Here is an 18,362-nt window from a genome sequence, read left to right as displayed (position 1 = left end):
TCATTCTGTATGCAGTGCTTGAAATTTTTCTGCTGCTACATTTTGTGCTTCAGGTTTTTCCTGCCTTTTAATTTTTTTTTTTTTTTTTTCCGAGACAGGGTTTCTCTGTGTAGCTTTGCACCTTTCCTGGGACTCACTTGGTAGCCCAGGCTGGCCTCGAACTCACAGAGATCTGCCTGGCTCTACCTCGCGAGTGCTGGGATTAAAGGCGTGCGCCACCACCGCCCGGCGCCTTTTAATTCTTTAACTGGCAGAGAAAAGAAACCTGATCAAGACCCCTAGAATGTATCATTTCAAAGACCCCTAGTTTATATCACTTATGAAAATAGGAAGCTTGAACACACACACACACACACACACACACACACACACACACACACACTCTCGTGCGTGCTCAGGCTTGCCCAGAGGATCGTGGATACACACAAACACAGAGAACAGTACCTGCAATGAATATCTAAGGCTACCAGAGGAGAGGAGTAGCAGCATAGGACAGATTCTCCCTCATGGTCCCTGGAGGAATCAACATTGCTGGTGTCTGGATTTCAGGTGTCTCTGGTCTCCAGAACTAAGAGCCAGTATATTTCTGTTATTTTAGCGAATTCATTTTATAACAGCCACAGGAAATGAATATTTGTGTGGCCAATTAGAGAGCTTTAGGAATGAAGTCCCCCATACACTCTAGAATGTCTGTTCACTATAAACAGTGTTTTTCTGGCCTAGGTCGAGGATCTTGTTAGTGTTTGTTATGTATCAAAGATCTCCAAGAATATATTCCTTGTAATTGCAGAATTCCTCACTTAAGGGTTGAGAAAGCCAGTCTTTATGTTCGTAGTTTTCATGTTTTAAACTAGAGACAATAAACTATCAACCTGTTCATAACTATTTTGTTTGGCCCACACAGTTTTAAAAATCAGGGGAATGTACCTGTTTGGCAATTGTGTTAGTCACTTTTCATCACTGTGACAAAAATACCTGAGCTAAACAACTTCAAAGAGGGAAAATCCGCTCTGGCTTATGGTTCATAGGTCCCACTCCATGGTCAACTGGCTCTGCTGTTTTGGACCTGTGGTGAGTGGAGAAGAGGGGCTCACTTCACAGTGGCCAGAAAGCCGAGAGAAGGGGACAAGATATACCCTTCAAAGGCATAACTCTCAGGGCCAGGGGTTCCACCCACTCCATGCCTCCCAAGCAGTTCTGCTTCTTATCATCCATTTAGTCTGAATTTACCAATGATAAACTAATTAATTCACCTATGAGGTTACTGTCCATCCTGTGCCTCTGGTTGGGGATGAACTTCAAATCCAAAGGACACTAGCTACATTTAAAGACTAGATTTCTTATAAATATTTTTTTGGGATTTGGTTTTGCTTGAAAATGAGAAGATCTGCAGTTTTTCAGGGTAAGTGTTGGCTATTGTGGGAAAGTGTCTGCCTTCTTTTCCCATACCATTAGTACTTATATCAGCTACACACATAGCCACCAGGCTTGATTTTCACTGAGTCTGTAACCTCTGTCCTACAGCAACATGGAGAACAATAAGAACTATTACTGATCATTACTAAATAGCAGATGTTCCATAGATATTTACTGAAGGCCTACTATCTACCCAACACTGCTTTAGGCACTTGGAATATAGAGGGAACAAAACACAGGTACCAAATGGAGCTCACATTTTAGTGGTGGGTGAAGGATAGGTAAATGATAAGTAAATTACACAATATATTAGGAGGTGGTATGCCCTAAAAAAGAAAAATATTGAGCATAGGAGGGAAATTTCTAGATCTAGGACAAAGTATGCCTTGATTTTAACTCAGGGGATCAGGATAGTTATACCCAAAAAGATGCTCAAGCAAATTCAAGTGAGGGGAGTTTGTCCAGTGGATTTACTGGGATGTGTGTTTCAGGCAGACAGAAATAATAAAAGAAGGGTCTAACTCAAAAGGCAAGTGGGTACATGTCTCAGGTATTTAAGGAAAGCAAACAAGGGAGTGTCACAGGAACACAGAGAAAAAGGGAAAAGAGTCAAACCAATGCTCAGAGGCTAAGGACTGTCCAAATATGGTAGGACTTGAGGACATCAGGACTCTGGATTTTGCTGCAAAAGACATGGGAAACCACCAAGAGTTTTAAGTGTGAGAATGACCTGATTTGCCTTATATTTCAAAATAATCAGAGTGACTGCAAATGCTAGACTGTATGGAGTAAGGCAGTCAAAGATGGTAGAGAGCTGTGTTCCGGCTCTTTGTCCTGATTAGCAGGTGCTGTGGACCTTCTAGATAGCCAGGGACATGGGGATAAATAATGGAAGGCAGTACACAGAGAAATCTTGTCTCGAAAAATAAAAAAAATAAAAAAAAGGAAGGCAGAGTCAACAGACTCTCTCCGTGGATTAGAAGCCAGATGTGATAGGTGATAGAAGCCAGCACCAAACCATAAAGGTTTTGGCTTGGGTAACTGGAAGGATGGATTGCTAAATTTAAGGTGAAGATGCTGTAGGAAAAGATTTCAGGAGGGATGTCAGGAGCTGGCTTTTGGACCATGTTGACCTTGAGATTGGTGTACATTGCAAAACCGAAGGAAGTTCTGAATAAGCTGGTAGCATTCCTGAGTTCAGGGGACATGTCTAGATGGGAACAAGTCTTTCTACCTTTTTTGGTTTTATAGTTTTACATATCATATAATGTCAGTAACTCTCATAATAGATCATGATGGTAGTGCGGGTCTGTCTGGTGGCTTTTGGGATTTATTCTTTTTTTTTTTAATTTTTTTTAAGTATACAATTTATTTTTATTTTATATTCATTGGTTCATTATGTTCATTGTTTTGTATGCATGTATGTCTGTATGAGTTTGTTGGATCACCTGGAACTGGAGTTACAGACAGGTGTGAGCTGCTATGTGGGTGTTGGGAACTGAACCCAGGTCCTCTAGAAGAGCAGCTGGTGCTCTTAACCTCTACACCATCTATCCAGTCCCTTGGGATTTATTCTTAATCCATTATCAGAGTAGGCATGGTCTTAATTCCCGTGCTTGAGTCTCCTAAATTCAGACTTTATTGCTTTATCCTTACCTAGTATATTGGGGCTCAACATAAGGTCAAGGCTTTGCTAGGTCTTATATATAGGAAGCTGTAAAGATCAATTAGAATGGAGGCTGACGCTCCATATATGCTTTTTTTTTTTTTTTTTTTTTACACATGACTAAGTCAGTCTTTGGAATCTTGTTTTCAAAGGTTCTTTCTTCATCTTCTTTGTAGGCATTTTAATGTCTCAAATTCTCTAAGTCCGTTTACTTTGAGCAAGTAGGAGTTTATTGTTGCTGAAAATGTACAGGGAAAATCCTGTACTGAGGTTTCCAGGACTCCGCTACTATGTATATAGTTTGTAACCTTGTAAACATTTATCAACTCTGCTTTAGCCCAGGTTACCCTTCCCAGAAATGCTATCTTTGCTGTCTGGAACTTTTTCCTTCCTCAATTAAGTTCAGTTTATATTTTTCTCTGGATATGTAGCTCCAGGTCTGAAGAACTGTGGTCCTTGGGGAGAAGGCAGCCTTTCAACCAGCTGTAACCAGCGCAGCCCCTCTTGGAGGGGGCGTGGCGTGCTAACCTGGACCCGCCCTCCGGGTGCGCGCGGCTGCGGTCCGCGGTCACGTGAGCGCCGCGAGGGAGGGGGCCCTACTTCCGGGCGGCGGAAGGAGACGCGGCCGCGTGAGGACGAGGCGATTTGAAAACACGCTCTGGGAGCCAGCGAGAAGCCTGCGGCCGGCGGTACACGGCGTGGTCCCGTGGGGCTTGGCGCTCGCTCGCTCTCCGCCTTGTCTCCGCGGTCCGGCTGGGTCCGGGCTTTCAGGTGAGTGGCGTCCGCCGGTCCTGCCCGGCCCTCCCGGCGCGGCCCAGGCGGCGGGTCGGGCGGCCAGGGTCCCCTCTGTTCTCCGCGAGCGTGTGAGCCGGCCAAGGGGCTTCCGAAGCGCTTCAAGGGGCCGTGGGCCGATTCGGGGCCCGACAAGTGTTAGGCCGGCGTGTGGGGCGCGGGCGAGAGGCTCCACTCGGCGTTCACTGAGGTGCAGGCACCATGATTTCCTTTGCAAAAGTGAAAAATAAAAGAACAGAAACGGGGTTTTCATTTCTGGTGTGCAAGCTCCAAAGCTGGAGTGGGCGGATCTAATCGCTGTGCTCCTGTCCTCTACCATGTCGGGACCCTAGATTTTTGGCCCCTCGAATTTGGAGGAGCCAAATTGCGTCTTAAGACGCAAGAGGTGGGAGAGGGAAAAACCATAGGCCGACTGCTGCGTGCTTGCTTTCCTCTTGATTTTTTTCCCCCTCTTTTTTTGGATGGCGGGAGGAGTTGGAAATGAAAGGTAGTGAGGGGGCCGCAGGGCAAACTACTTGGAGTTTGCTTAAATGCAATCTTCATCCGCCCAGGTTAACTCCAAGACTGACCTGCAGTAGGAGTTACGTGTATGTGCTTGAGTTTTCAAGCGTTTGGAGCTTACTTCAAAAGGTGATGGGTCCTGTGAGAGCTCACGCCGGAGGCTGGAGTTGCTTCCTTGTACTCAACTGCTGTGAAAGTGTTCTAGTTCTGGTAGAACTATTTGATTTCCTGTGCTATGAAAATCTTCAAATGAAAATAATAGCCGCTGTTGCTGCTGCTGGAACTTTAAAAGTTCCTAGTAGAAAAATTTTGCCTGTGTGGTTCTGTAAATATTTGTCGAGATTTAAAAGTCAGTGGAGAGCTTCTAGCCCTCATAATTTTCCTAACAGATACATTAACATGAATTTAAAGTGATGGATAATGTGGCATAATTTGACATCCTTATTCAAAAGGAGGTGTGATGTAGACTGCAGGAGATGCCTCACATTTGAAAGAGTGCCCAGAGGATGATGTGAGATATCACAGGGTCAATATTTCTCTGCATTGTGTACCGTTTATCTCTGTAAGCATTACTGATAACATTGTAAGAAAAGCTTACAGCATGTGCTTGCTTAATAGATAAAAGCCAGTTTTATATTAAAAGTGGTCAGATAAATACCTGGGCCTTCTTCGGTTTGTGAGGCTTGAATGTTGGTATGTATTTGTCCTGAGACTAACATATGCAGCATGTTGTGCTTGAAGCATATGTATTTTAACTGTCGTGATTAAAGCTCTTGGGTGTGGTAAGTACAAATAAGGCATTTGCTTATTTAATGTGTTTGATAAGGACTGTATGTTGCCTTATAGACAAACTGAGGCACACTAGAAAATGTCAGTTTGGATAAGAATCGTACTGATTGTAGAAATAGCTTTTTAAAAAAATTGAGATGGCATTTTGCTGTTGCCCAGGCTCCTCAAGTTCCTGTGCTCAAGCAATCTTTCTGCCTCAGTCTAACATGTGGTACAGGTACAGGCACATGCACTGTGCTCCCTTTAAAATCAGCTCCTGTGTCAGCAACTTCTACTTAATGGGTCTTAAGATAGTAAAATCCCACGAGTGTATTTGAATATGATGTCATAGTTGAATTCATTCATTCATTAATTTCTTTAGCACTGTAAACTTTTACTTTTGATTTTTACCTCTGTGTGTAGCATTGTGACTTTATGACGTGAGGTATGTTAGACCAGAAGTAGTTTTATTTACTCCAGAGGTGCTCAACTGGGTGTGCAGTGGAAGACAGAATTTGTGAAAGAAGCTTTGAGAAGAGCTGAACTAGTTCCAGGTGGAAGTAGTTATTATTATTATTTTTTATTTGAAGTTCACCTATGGGGAAGATATAGCCAGAGAGGGTTGTTGGAGCCACGTTAGTGCCTACCATGTCATGGTAAGAAGTGTCTCATTTATGAAAAGTAAGAACAATTGAAAGCTCCCTGTCCTTCTCACATCTGTGCTTAGAAAGCTGGTGACCATGGTCGGGGTCGAAGAGGAGACACTAGAGACAACAGCATTTGCCAGTGAGAAACTGTTGAGTAGTGTAGGGTAGAAATAAGGACTTTTAAAAGCTAATGACTTAGCAATGGGTAGGAAGCGTGTAGCTCAAAGAATTGGTAAACAAGAAGATAGGAATGGAAGCTGGAAGATTGTAGTGGAGAGGAAAGAAAATGGTGCATGGCGACCTGGTTATGCCTGAGTTACTTATAACAGTGGCTCAGCTAGTCTTTTCCTTATCCCTTTTACACTGCATTTCTTTTTACATTGTTGCAGGATGGAGCAGGGGTGGATACTGTTGTTTGTTTATGACTAGTCTGAATTTGCCTGATGTTCATAGTGCTTATGCCTTCACTTCTGTCCTTACCAGGCTTATTCCCTACTCCTGACCATTACCTGTCGTTCCTTGCTTATAAGATACTCATTCCTCCTTGCCTATCTGGGTTCTACCTGTTTTTGTTTGTTTGTAGTATCCAGCTTTTGATCCACAAAACTTCCTAATTATCTCCTTTGTTAAATAATGATTTATTTTTTTTTTAATGTTAAATCCTGGGTGTTGTGAGCTTTTAACAGATATGTACTGTGGTGCATTCCAACAAAGAAACCATTTCAGGTTTCTGTTTAGCACATTGACAATTTTATATGGCTCAGAAAACCTTGCAAAGTTCTTTAATGAGATTCTTCCCTTTTTGTGAATGACTTATTTTCAATATTTCTTAACCAAACTGATTCCTGTATGTTTTAGTGATTTTTGTCTGTTGTACATTTTGATTCTTTGGCATCTTTATTCATGGCCATGATTCATGATGATGTTTGAGATGTTCGAGTAATATAAATACTGGAAAACAATGTTTATTCTTCTATCGCTTATCCTTGTTTAATCCATTGTTTCCATTCTTTCTGACAGCACTCAAGAATGACCAAAAAAAGGAAACGTCAAGATGACTTTCAGAAAGTAAAATTAAAAGTTGGTAAAAAGAAGCCTAAGTTAGAGAATGCTACGACCACGCATTTCAAGACAAAGGCCATACATGTGCCCGAACAACTTAAAGAGGACAGAACGCTTCCGACCAACAATAGAAAACTTAACATAAAGGTAAACTGTAAACCTTTTCTTGATAATGTGAAAAGCTTTCTTTCACATGTAGAACTTTATGTTTTTATAAAAAGGTTTAATCTCTTAAATTAATGATTTGCCTTAGGGCTGTATGGTGTATTGTTAGGTGATGTTTGGGTTACCTAACTGATCTCACAACTGTATCTTTCATTCTTCAGAAAGTTTTGCTAAACTAAATCTGTAGGGAATTGCCCCATAGTAAACTTTTTTTTGATATATGTCACCTGGAAGTAGTTCTTACATTTAATTCCTATTTGTTAATTTCTTGATGGATGGTTTTTTTATTCTTACAGCTGATTAAGGTGAGATCTTGTGGGTAGTTGTTTTTGAACTAACTGTAGCATGTAACTCGTTATCTGGTTTATAGTAAAGAGTAAGTATCCCTTTTGTGAAGTGCTTGCTACCAGGACAGTGCTGTATTTAGATTTTGTAAGATTTTAGAATTACTTATATATGTATTATGAGGTATGTATTGGGAGAATAAAATTACCAAATGGTATCCTGAATAAAACATACCATGTGAAAGTGTGCAGGAAGATTTTGTTAAGTTTGGAAAGGATAAATATAATATTTGGAATCTAGTAGGTCTGCAGTAAATGTTGAGTGTTTCTGATCCTAGTAAAGCTTACCAACATCTGAAAATACATTTTGATACTTTGCACAAGGAATTCAGCTTAGCTAGTTTTAGTTAAAATGTTTACATGAAAGGGATACATAGTAATGTTCACACTTAAAATCTGTATTTTTATTTATAGGATTTGCTGTCACAGATGCATCACTATAATGCTGGTGTTAAACAAAGTGCTCTTCTCGGACTTAAAGACCTTTTGTCTCAATACCCATTTATAATTGATGCACACCTTTCAAACATATTAAGTGAAGTGACTGCTGTGTTTACAGATAGAGATGCTAATGTACGATTAGCAGCAGTTCAACTTCTTCAATTCCTGGCCCCCAAAATACGAACTGAACAAATTTCTCCATTTTTCCCTTTGGTAAGTGCCCATCTTTCTAGTGCCATGACTCACATTACTGAAGGAATTCAGGAGGACTCTTTAAAAGTTTTGGACATACTGCTGGAACATTACCCAGCTCTCATAACTGGCCGTAGCAGTATATTGCTTAAGAATTTTGTAGAACTCATTTCTCATCAGCAGCTGTCCAAAGGACTGGTAAATAGAGACAGATCCCAGTCCTGGATACTTTCTGTAAACCCTAACCGGAGAGTCACTTCTCAGCAATGGAGGCTGAAAGTCTTAGCGAGACTCAGTAAATTCCTTCAGGCCTTGGCAGATGGATCCAGTAGGTTGAGAGAAAGTGAAGGACTTCAGGAACAAAAAGAAACTCCCCATGCCACTAGCAACTCCATTTTTATCAACTGGAAGGATCATGCCAGCGACCAGCAACAGATCCAGGTTTATGAAAATGGGGGTTCACAGCCAAATGTCAGTTCACAGTTCAGGCTACGGTAAGGATTTCAGTTACGTCCACACTCAGTTTTCCTATATTAAATTTTAACTGCTGACCATAACTGGCTAATGGTGGGAAGACATAATACTTGTCTTTCATAATTTTCATGTAGTTATTCATAATGAGTTGATTAGATGGCTCCCAATGTCAGGAGTCATTTAAAAGTATGTTTTCATTTGTAGCCAAAGCCTAATTAGAAGTAAAACTTAAAAATTGCTGTTGGCTTTGCTGTTTTAGTATTTTGTTTTTCTTACCAGTTTTGATCAATGTAATTGATAGTTTATGGTGCTTCATTTTACTGTATTTTATATTTAAATTAAGCAGTGAACAGCACATTATCAAATCATTAAGGTTTTTTATTCTTACCTTTCCCTATTAGGTACTTGGGAGCACTAGGTGCTGTGGATGAAGACCTGTCATCCCCTGAAAATCTGAAAGGATTCATTGAGATAATAATTCCATTGCTAATTGAGTGCTGGATTGAAGCTTTGCCTCCACAACTAGCTGCTTCTGTTGGAAATGGTGTAGAGCGAGAGCCTCTACAGGTTATGCAGCAAGTCCTGAATGTCATTTCCCTGCTGTGGAAACTCTCGAAGCAGCAGGATGAAACCCATACATTGGTGAGAACTAATGGGTTCTTTATTATTTTATTAGTAATGCCTTTTATCATAATTGAGATTAGAAATCAGCTACTACAGATTGAATATGGATTCTCCAAAGATTACCCATAATTTAGTTGTAAACTTGTTTCCTTTTTTTTTTTTTGCATAAAAGGACAAATCAAAATAGTTTCTGCGTAGTTCTTAACTGGATTTTAGTATTTTTCAGTGAAGTGCGTAACATAAAATTGTTTTTTGTGAGGTTATTAGCTGGATATAATTAATTTTTTCAGTGAAATGCATGACAAATTTCTCACTTGTATTTGGTTTTATTAGAAATGATTTTACAGTAATATTAAAATGTGTTCCTCATAGACCAGATATTGTGGTGTTACTTTTAATCTTAGCACTTTGGAGACACATATCTTTTGAGTTCAAGGTCAACTTGGTCTATATGATGAGGTCTAGGCATAGTGATACTCTGTCTCTGAAAATAAATAAATAAACAAATAGCAACACAAAACCAGTGTTGCATATGGCAAACTAATTAAGAACATTTGGAAGGTTTCTTATGGGATTGAACGGTTGCTTATTAAGTGGTTCCTGTTGTTGTGTTATCAAGTGCAGCAGTGGAAGGTTGTGCTGAAGTCATAGTGATGGCAATGGAGTATGCTATATGTAGTGCAAGTAAGGGGGAACAAAGCCGTGAGGTCAGGTTTGCTCAGTTAGCGTGCTAGCCCTCACAGGCAGCTTCAGGAGCACTGCTGTAAAGTGGGAGGCATCTCTTCTGCAGAAGACCTCTACAAAGGCTTGATTAGACCCATGTGAGTCTTTTAAAGTTGCCTGTATCCACACGCAACACTGAGAAGGCATGTTTTTTTTTTGTTTTCATTTTAGTCTTTTTCGTTTGAGCTAAAGATGAGAATGAGCCATTATGCTGTGTGAGGTAAAACTAAGGATAAAGAGTAATTTTGAAAAGCATTATGGATTTGTGCTAAAATGTGCTTAAAGGGCTTGTTCTTTTATTGCTAGTCCATCACTATCTGCAGGGATGTTTTTAAATTGCTTTTGCAACTAGGATAGCATCTTCTTATTGATTATACTTTTGAGCTCCAAAGTATATTAGCAACAAACTAATAGGTAAGAGTATAGTGTGTTACACTAGGAAGCAAAGCTTAGTTCTTACTGACATTTTGTGGTATAGGCTCACAGTAATGTATAGAGCTTAGAAAAATCTATATTTGTAATTTTAATGGATCTATAGCAATTCTTTTTGGTTTTTTGAGACAGGGTTTCTCTGTAGCTTTGGAGCCTGTCTTGGAACTCACTCTGAAGACCAGGCTGGTTTCGAACTCACAGAGATCCACCTATCTCTGCCTCCTGAGTGCTGGGATTAAAGGTGTGCGCCGCCGCCGCCGACACCACCACCCAGCTCTATAGCAATTATTGATTTAAAGTTATATGACTTGAAAATTTTTGATGTAGAATGTTATTAAAACTCAGCTGCACAATGAAATGCTTTTTACTTTTGTGCTGTTGAATACATTCTGTGAGGCATTATAAGACAGCCTTTGTATCAGATACTGTTGTTTAACCATAGGCTAATAATAAAGTGTACTGAATATGTTTAAGGTAGGCTAGGCCAAATTTTGATACTTGTTTAATTAGGTCTATTAAAATGCATTTAAGTTTAAGATATATTCTACTTAAAATGGGTTTATTAGGATAAAACTCAGCAAGTCAGGATTTTCATCTGACAGACTGAGAGAAGTAGAAATTATGATACTTAATATGGACTAGTATTTCTCCACTTTAAATGCTTTTGTAGTATTTGTATTTAGAACAGGAGACAAAATACACAGTCTGCAAATTCACTATTTGTGCTAGTTTCCGGTCTTGAAATTTAATGGATATTTAAAATAGTATGCTTTATAACTTTTATCATTACAGGGTTGTGTAGTAGCATTTCATTTATATGGGATCCTTAAGTTTTTAAGACATAGACTGTTGAAGACTAGAATACTATATTGAGATACTGTATAAAACTGGTATGAGTAGGGCCAGAGAGATGGTTCAGTGGTTCAAAATGATTACTGCTCTTTGCTTCCTCTTTAATATTTATTTACTTATTTTACGTGTATAAGTGTTCAGCTACATAGATATGGGTGCATCACATGTGTGCACCTGATACCTGCAGGAGCCTGGAGAGGACTTTGGATTCCCTGTAACTGAAGTTCCAGGTTGTTGTGAGCTCCCATGTGGGTGCTGGGAACTAAATCCAGGTTCCTAACCACTGATCCATCTCTCCAGCCCTTTGAGTGTATAGTGCTGAGGCCATTAGTTTGGTTATAGCCTTTGCCTATAGTGGATAGGTCACAATTCCACTCCAGATGCCTATAACTCTAGCTCTAGGAAATTTAATGCCTTTAGCCTCATGGGCACCTACACTTGTGTATAGATTCACACATAGATGCCTATGTGTACATGTAACTAAATCAAAAATCTTATGAGGGGGTGGTAAATTTATATTGGAGTAATATGTACATACATAATGCATAGTCACACATATTTACAGTGTTAAAGATGGAACCCAGAGCCTTAGTTGTACTAACTGAGCTATTCTCAGCCCCCAGATATCTAAAAACACCTTGCTATCTATGCTAGACTGTAATAATTTGGTAAAAAAGAACTATTATAAGCAAATGTAAAATTTTGTCTGCATTGTGACATCAGAAGGAAATTTAATGTGTTTTACCATCCCACTGTTCCTTTCCTACTTACTTTACTGGTAGAATAATAGAGAGAATATTGGGTGACCTGTATAATGGCTTAATCTTTAGGAAGAGGGAAATGACATTCCTTTGAGCACAAATCACAGACATGGGCTGAATTGCAAGTTTTTTATTTTCGTAATTGTAGATTTTTCTATTGGTGAATTGACATCTAGGGTAAATGTAGTCTTAGAAGTGCCACTTGCTTAGGACTACTGGAACCTTTTTATGCATTTGGTGTAGGTGGTCTTGTCAGACTTTCTTTTTGGGACTGCCAGCTCCCTAGTAATGACACAAAAACTTATTATAAAAGCTTGGCCTTAGCTTAGGCTTGTTTCTAGCTCTTACAACTTAAATTAACCAGTTTCTGTTAATCTACATTTTGCCATGTGGCTCATTACCTCTCCTCCATTCTATACATCCGACTTCCTTAGTGTATCCCTGGTGTCTTCTGCAGTGCCAGATTCTAACCCTGAGTTCCTCTTTCTGCCCAGAAGTCTCGCCTATTCTCTCCTGCCTAGCTATTGGCCATTCAACTCCTTATTAAACCAGTCAGGTGCTTTAGTCAGGTAAGGCAAAACATAGACACATCTTCACACAGTGTAAACAAATATCCCACAACAATTTGATTTGCTAGTATTTACAACACAATTGAGAAATTTCATTTGTGTTCAAATATTTGAAGCTTTGGTCTTTGCTCCAAAAGAAACCGCAAAGTACATTGCATCATAGTATAGCATTTGAGGATGAGTCCTTACTGGGGTTGTTCATTTCTCATGTGTATGTCTTTAATGTGTACCTAATTTTAAGAATGCAAATGAGAACGTGATTTAACATTACATTTTTTTCTTTTAGGGTCCTGCATTGTAGTGTTAGGAACTGTTATAATCACTATAAATGTTTTGTGTCTTAGATTTATATCTTAATGCTTGCTTTACTTCTATTTCATGTTTTATCATTGTTATTTCATAAAAATTAGAATTTGAAACCAAACAGCCATTTTTTTCCCCATATATTTACTCACCTGATTAGGTTCATTACAATTTAAATTCAAGCCAAGTATGGTGGGATATGCTTGTAGTCCCAATTTCTGAGGATATTTATTGTTGTGATGAAACACCATCACCAAAAGCAAGTTGGGGAGGAGAGGGTTTATTTTGCTTACAGTTCCAACTGTTCATTGGAGGAATTCAGGATAGGAACTCCAACAGGGCAGGAACCTGAAGGCAGGAGCTGATAGAGAAGCTCTGGAGGAGTACTGCTTCCTGGCTTGCTCCTTATGGCTTGCTAAGCCTGCTTTCTTATTAGAACCGAGGGCCACCTACTCAGGAGTAGCACCATCCATAAAGGGCTGGGCCCTCCCCTATCAATCACTAATTAAGAAGATGTCCTGCAAGCTTGCCTATGGAGGCATTTTTTAAATTGAGGTTTTCTTTTAGATGATTACAGCTTGTGTTAAGTTGACTTAAAAAACTAGCCACTTCACCCAGCATTCAAGAGATGAAGGCAGGAAGATTTCAAGTTCTAGGCCAGCCTGGGTTATGTGGTGAAAACTGGTCTTAAAAATAATTCCAGGACTGGGGAAAGAGCTCAGTGGATAAAGTGCTTGCTGGTTAGGCATGGTGATCTGAGTTTTATGTCAGCACCCAGATAAACGCTGGGCATTGTGATGACACATGCACTTAGAATCCCATTACTGGGGCAGGAGAGACAGGTGGATTCCTGGGGTTGCCAGCTAGCTACCTAGCCTATTGGTGAGCTCCAGACCAATGAGAGACCTTGTTTTAAAAAACAAAAATAGCTCCTGAGGAACAGCACTTGAGATTGACCTCTGACCCCTACATACACTTGCACATACTACACAGCATATAATTCCTCAGTTATATCAGTCACTTTTTTTTTTTTTGCCCTTGGTGCTTATGGATGAATACTAGCTATAGTTTAAGTACTTGATAGCTCAATGTGAGAGATGACTACTGTATTAGATAGCATATATAAGGAATAATTACGTTATTTCAGAAGTCTTCAGTATTATTGTACTATTCTGAACTTGGGAGACAAAGGTATGAGCATTATTAATAAGGTGCTTGTTAATAGTGCATACCTTCTGGTGGCATTGATGGTAAATGGTATAGAATGTCAATACTAGGAATAAAGTCTGAAGTAGGATGTTAAAAGCGTACATGGAAAAAAAACATACATGGAAATGGGTGGTAAGGAGCACAGAATTTAGGAAGTACTCTGAAGATAATAAGGTATTTTAAATGTAACTTAAGGAGCAAGTAGAAACACTGGGGAATGGTCTTATAGAGAGTATAAAGTAAAAGACATGCTTAAGAAATATTAAATTAATGGTTAAAATTAGGAATTTTTCTTGAATCTCATTTACTTGTGAATAAAAATTGGATGCTGTGTTTGATTTTAAATTTTATTTATGTACTACAGCATTAGCAGAAGTAGTCTTACAATGGGACATTATTAATAGTTAAGTATCGACATTGTCAAATTCCTGCCTAAGTTTTAGTTACTTTACATTTTGTCTTGTGTTTTTTCTAATCTGAACCTTTATTTCACTAGGAGTCATGGCTTCGAAAGAATTACCTTACTGATTTCAAACATCATTTTATGAGCCATTTTCCATATGCCTTAAAAGAAATAACCAAGCAACGAAAGAAAGAGACAAATAAAAGGTATTACAGTTGTTTTCTACTGTGTGGGAATAATATGCTTTGTATCCTAAAATTATTAGAGGATAGCCATAACCTGCAGCTTTCTATAGTGTGAGGCATTCGTATCTAAATCTTTTTTTTTTTTTTTTTTTTTTTCGAGACAGGGTTTCTCTGTGTAGCTTTGAGCCTTTCCTGGAACTCGCTTTGGAGACCAGGCTGGCCTCGAACTCACAGAGATCCGCCTGGCTCTGCCTCCCGAGTGCTGGGATTAAAGGCGTGCGCCACCACCGCCCGGCTTCGTATCTAAATCTTAATGAAAATGAAAACTAGCAAAGGAAGACTTATCTTGAACAAATCACTTTAAGCCTTAGGACTAGCAGTCTGCTTTGTTTTTGTAATTCTGTATAGATTTTTGCCATAGGTATGTCAGATTACATAAATAGGAATTGAGTACAAATTGCTGAGGCAGCTAGCTTATTAAAGTTCATCTATTTGTTCTCATGTGTCCATCAGGAAACTGATAATGAAGCTGTATTATCCTGAAGAAGATCAGAAAGGGTCATAGAGGATGGAGTTTAATAATAATTAAAGTCGACTTCAAATGAGAGCAAGTGTGAAAATAGGCTATGTAATAAAACTTGACAAGCTAGTACAAGATGGAATAGTAAAATTGTAATTGCCCCAAATGAGCAGACACTTGAAAGGGAACTTAAGATCTGTCAAAACTTGCTTAAATATATCAGAGAGAGATGGAGAAACACTGAGGCCCTTTGAGCAAGGTTCAAGGTGCTCATAATTGATGAGGTTATTGATTGTATGAGTTTTTCATGGATTCAGTAAGTACTTGCCCCTTACTATAAATGGGGTATTTTAGTAGAGAAAAAGTATTTTAGGGCACACTCTTGGCTTTCTAAATAATTTTATTGTTGATCCTAAGCAAGTACATCAGAGTCTAGTTGGAGCTGATTTCATGAGTTTTTGGGTTCAGTGAAAGATCCTGCCTCAAAAAGAAAGGTATAGGGGTTAGACAGAGACAGAAGTGGGTCAGTGGGTAAAGGCACTTGCCTGACTGCCTGACTGCATGTGTTAATGCCAGGACCTAAATGGTAGAAGAGACTAGACTCCTCCAAGTTGTCTTCTGACATCTACAAGTGTGGCACCTGGATGCCCACATACATCCACAATATAAGCAAATAAAAAACAAAAAACAAAAAACCCAAAACACCATCAAGGAAAGATACCTGTTGTTGTCCATGGGCCTCCATGTTATATTTGTATGGGTACCTGCAGACATGCACACACCACACACATATGCCCTCCATATCATCTGAAAGAGCATAAGGAAGAGGCTACTTATTAAAGATTTACTAGATATTCAATAGTCATGCTTACATTATTTCAATTAATGTGCTGTTGGAAATATTAAATGGAGAGTTTCAGAAAGAAACAAATTTTATAATAGCTTCCCCCCCTTTTTTTGGGGGGGAGGGGGTTGAGACAGGACTTCTCTGTGTAGCTTTGGAGCCTTTCCTGGAACTCACTCTGTAGCCCAGGCTGGCCTTGAACTCACAGAGATCAGCCTGCCTCTGCCTCCAGTGCTGGGATTAAAGGCACGTGCCACCGCTGCCCAGCGTATAATAGATTTTTAAAAGGTTTATTTTTATTTTATGACTATTTTGCTTACATATAAGTAGGTGTGTGCATGTGTATCCATGTGTGTGTGTGTGTCTGTGTGTCTGTGTCTGTGTCTGTGACCCATGGTGGTTAGAAGAGTGTGTCAGATTCCTGGGAACTGGTTCAGAGGGTTGTGAGTAACCATGTGCTGGAAACCAAATCCATTGTCCTCTGCTAGAACAGCAAGTGTTCTTAACCATTGAACATCTCTCCAGCCCTCAGTTCATGAGTTTTAAATTGCTTGCTTTTCTGTGTAATGTCATTCTGTGTGGTCTTGCCTGGAATGAATATGATTTCATTTTACAGTTTATCATTACTTTTAACTTTTTCATTAGTAAACTTTAACATGGGTATATATGGTCAAGTAAAAAACAATAATGTAGGATTATGCGTTCATGGTCTTAAGTGTCTGCTTAGGATCTTGGAATATGTTCAAGGTCATTTTAGACTTGGATTTAGCAGATAATTTCATAAAAATGAACCAAGTGAACCTACAAATTTGAGGCGAACAAAGGACATTGTTGCTAATGTTTAAATTTGTGCTTTCAATTTAAAATTGGAATTTTGGATATCTTCCATCTTTCACTGAATTTGAAGCTTAAGTTTTCTAGCTTTTTGTTCTCTTTTTAAAGTTTCTGTCGTTACATCTGGGATCATTTAGAATCATTTATTTATTTATTTTTATGTGAATGGGTGTTTTGCCTGCACATGAATCTGTGTATCATGTACATTCAGTGCCCACAGAGGCCAGAAGAAGGTGTTGGATCCCCGGGGTCTGGAGTTACAGGTTGTTGTGAGCCACCATGTGGGTGCTGGGAATTGAACCCAGGTTCTCTGGAAGAGCAGCCAGTGCTTTTAATCTCTGGAGAGCTCTCTGGAGTGCGCTCTCTCTTTTTCTCTCACTTCCTTTTTTTTTTTTTTTTTTTTAAATGAAAGTACCATTTCTCTATTTAGAGGGTGTGTGTGTGTAATCTACATACTCGTGTGTGCAGGTGTATGATCCTGAGGTAATTCAAGAGGTCATGCTCTACCTTATTTTTTACCTTATTCTCCTCAAATTCATAGGTTCACTTGGTTAATTTTTATGAAATTGTCTGCCAAATCCAAGTCTAAATGTAGCTGTGAACATATTCCAAGATCCTAATCGGACACTTAAGGCCGTGATCGGATCTCTAAAGGAATGTGGAAATAGGATGGTGGTCAGGAAGCCACAATGGTCCTCCGTCTCCATTTTATCACTGTGCTAGAGTTATAGGCAGTTGCATTACATACTTGGATTTATACATGGGTTCTGGGGATTGGAATCTTCTTACCCACTGAACCATCTCCTTGGCCTCCATTTCTTCATTTCTGAGGAATGGTTTCCGCAGTGTAAGGTTCTAGGTTTCCTTATGCATGTGCACAGTAACACTTTACGGTCTCCTGGTTTCCATTGCTATTAGGAAGTCATTTTGAGTTGACTCAACTTAAATGTTACTTTTGTTTGTTTTGTTTCTCTTTGAGACATGGTCTTACGTAGTCAAGCCTAGGCTCTAACTTACTGTGTAGCTAAGAGTAGCCTTGGACTACTGATTGTTCTGCTATCCTCCTAGTTAGCGTTACTATTGCTATGACTAAACACCATGACCAAAAGCAAGTTGGGGAGGAAAGAGTTTTTTTGTCTTGTACTTCCACATTGTAGTTCATCCCCAAAGGCCAGGAATGCAAACAGGGCTGGAACTTTGAGGTAGGAGCTGACACAGAGGCTGTGGATGAGTGTTGCTTTACCTATTTTGCTCCCCCTTGACAGAACCCAGGGCTATCAACCCAGGGATGACCCCACCCACAATGGTCTGGGCTCTTTCACATCCATACAGGCTTGCATACAGTCCAGTCTGGGTCTCTGCTTTTCTTCAGCTCTCTTTAAGTCACCAGGGCTTAATTTCGTGACTCCTCCAAAGTCTCCAAACTCATATACATACATGTAAATAAATTTCAAATCCAGATACTTTTATTTTTCCTGAATGCCTTCTTAGTCTGTTCCAACATCGACTCTTCTTGTCATTCCTGGCATGGCTCACCTAAATTGCTTAAGTAGCCACACAGCCTTTTCTTTGATAATAGTCTGTAACACTCAGTTTCCTTTTGTACCCATGTAGTCTAAAAGAAGCAAGTAGCTA

At 39.4% G+C, this 18,362-nt stretch overlaps 1 protein-coding gene and 1 long non-coding RNA gene across 3 annotated transcripts in view; one reads left to right on the top strand and one right to left on the bottom strand.

The window, feature by feature from the left end:
* The first annotated feature begins 3,681 nt into the window (after positions 1-3,681).
* The window catches only part of Tex10 (testis expressed 10), a 43,304-nt gene continuing 28,623 nt past the window's right edge, over positions 3,682-18,362 (top strand). Inside the window, exons 1-5 of one of the 2 annotated variants that reach the window (XM_059254336.1) lie at positions 3,682-3,853; positions 6,811-6,999; positions 7,776-8,488; positions 8,870-9,110; positions 14,438-14,550. In XM_059254336.1, coding sequence (XP_059110319.1) covers positions 6,820-6,999; positions 7,776-8,488; positions 8,870-9,110; positions 14,438-14,550 — 1,247 coding nt within the window. In that variant the 5' untranslated portion in view covers positions 3,682-3,853; positions 6,811-6,819. Of the gene's footprint in view, positions 3,854-6,810; positions 7,000-7,775; positions 8,489-8,869; positions 9,111-14,437; positions 14,551-18,362 lie in introns of those variants that run through there. The other variant, XM_059254337.1, reaches the window with a different exon arrangement.
* Positions 11,976-15,856, bottom strand: LOC131903636 (uncharacterized). Its single transcript, XR_009377555.1, has 2 exons — positions 15,771-15,856; positions 11,976-12,142 (listed from the first exon to the last, which is right to left on the bottom strand). It is a non-coding gene; the product is annotated as an uncharacterized LOC131903636 (long non-coding RNA).

This window comes from Peromyscus eremicus, chromosome 2, assembly GCF_949786415.1.
Source record: "Peromyscus eremicus chromosome 2, PerEre_H2_v1, whole genome shotgun sequence".
Taxonomy (NCBI): Eukaryota; Metazoa; Chordata; class Mammalia; order Rodentia; family Cricetidae; genus Peromyscus; species Peromyscus eremicus.
The sequence above is the reverse complement of the archived record's forward strand: the minus strand, read 5'-3'. Positions and strand labels throughout refer to the sequence as shown.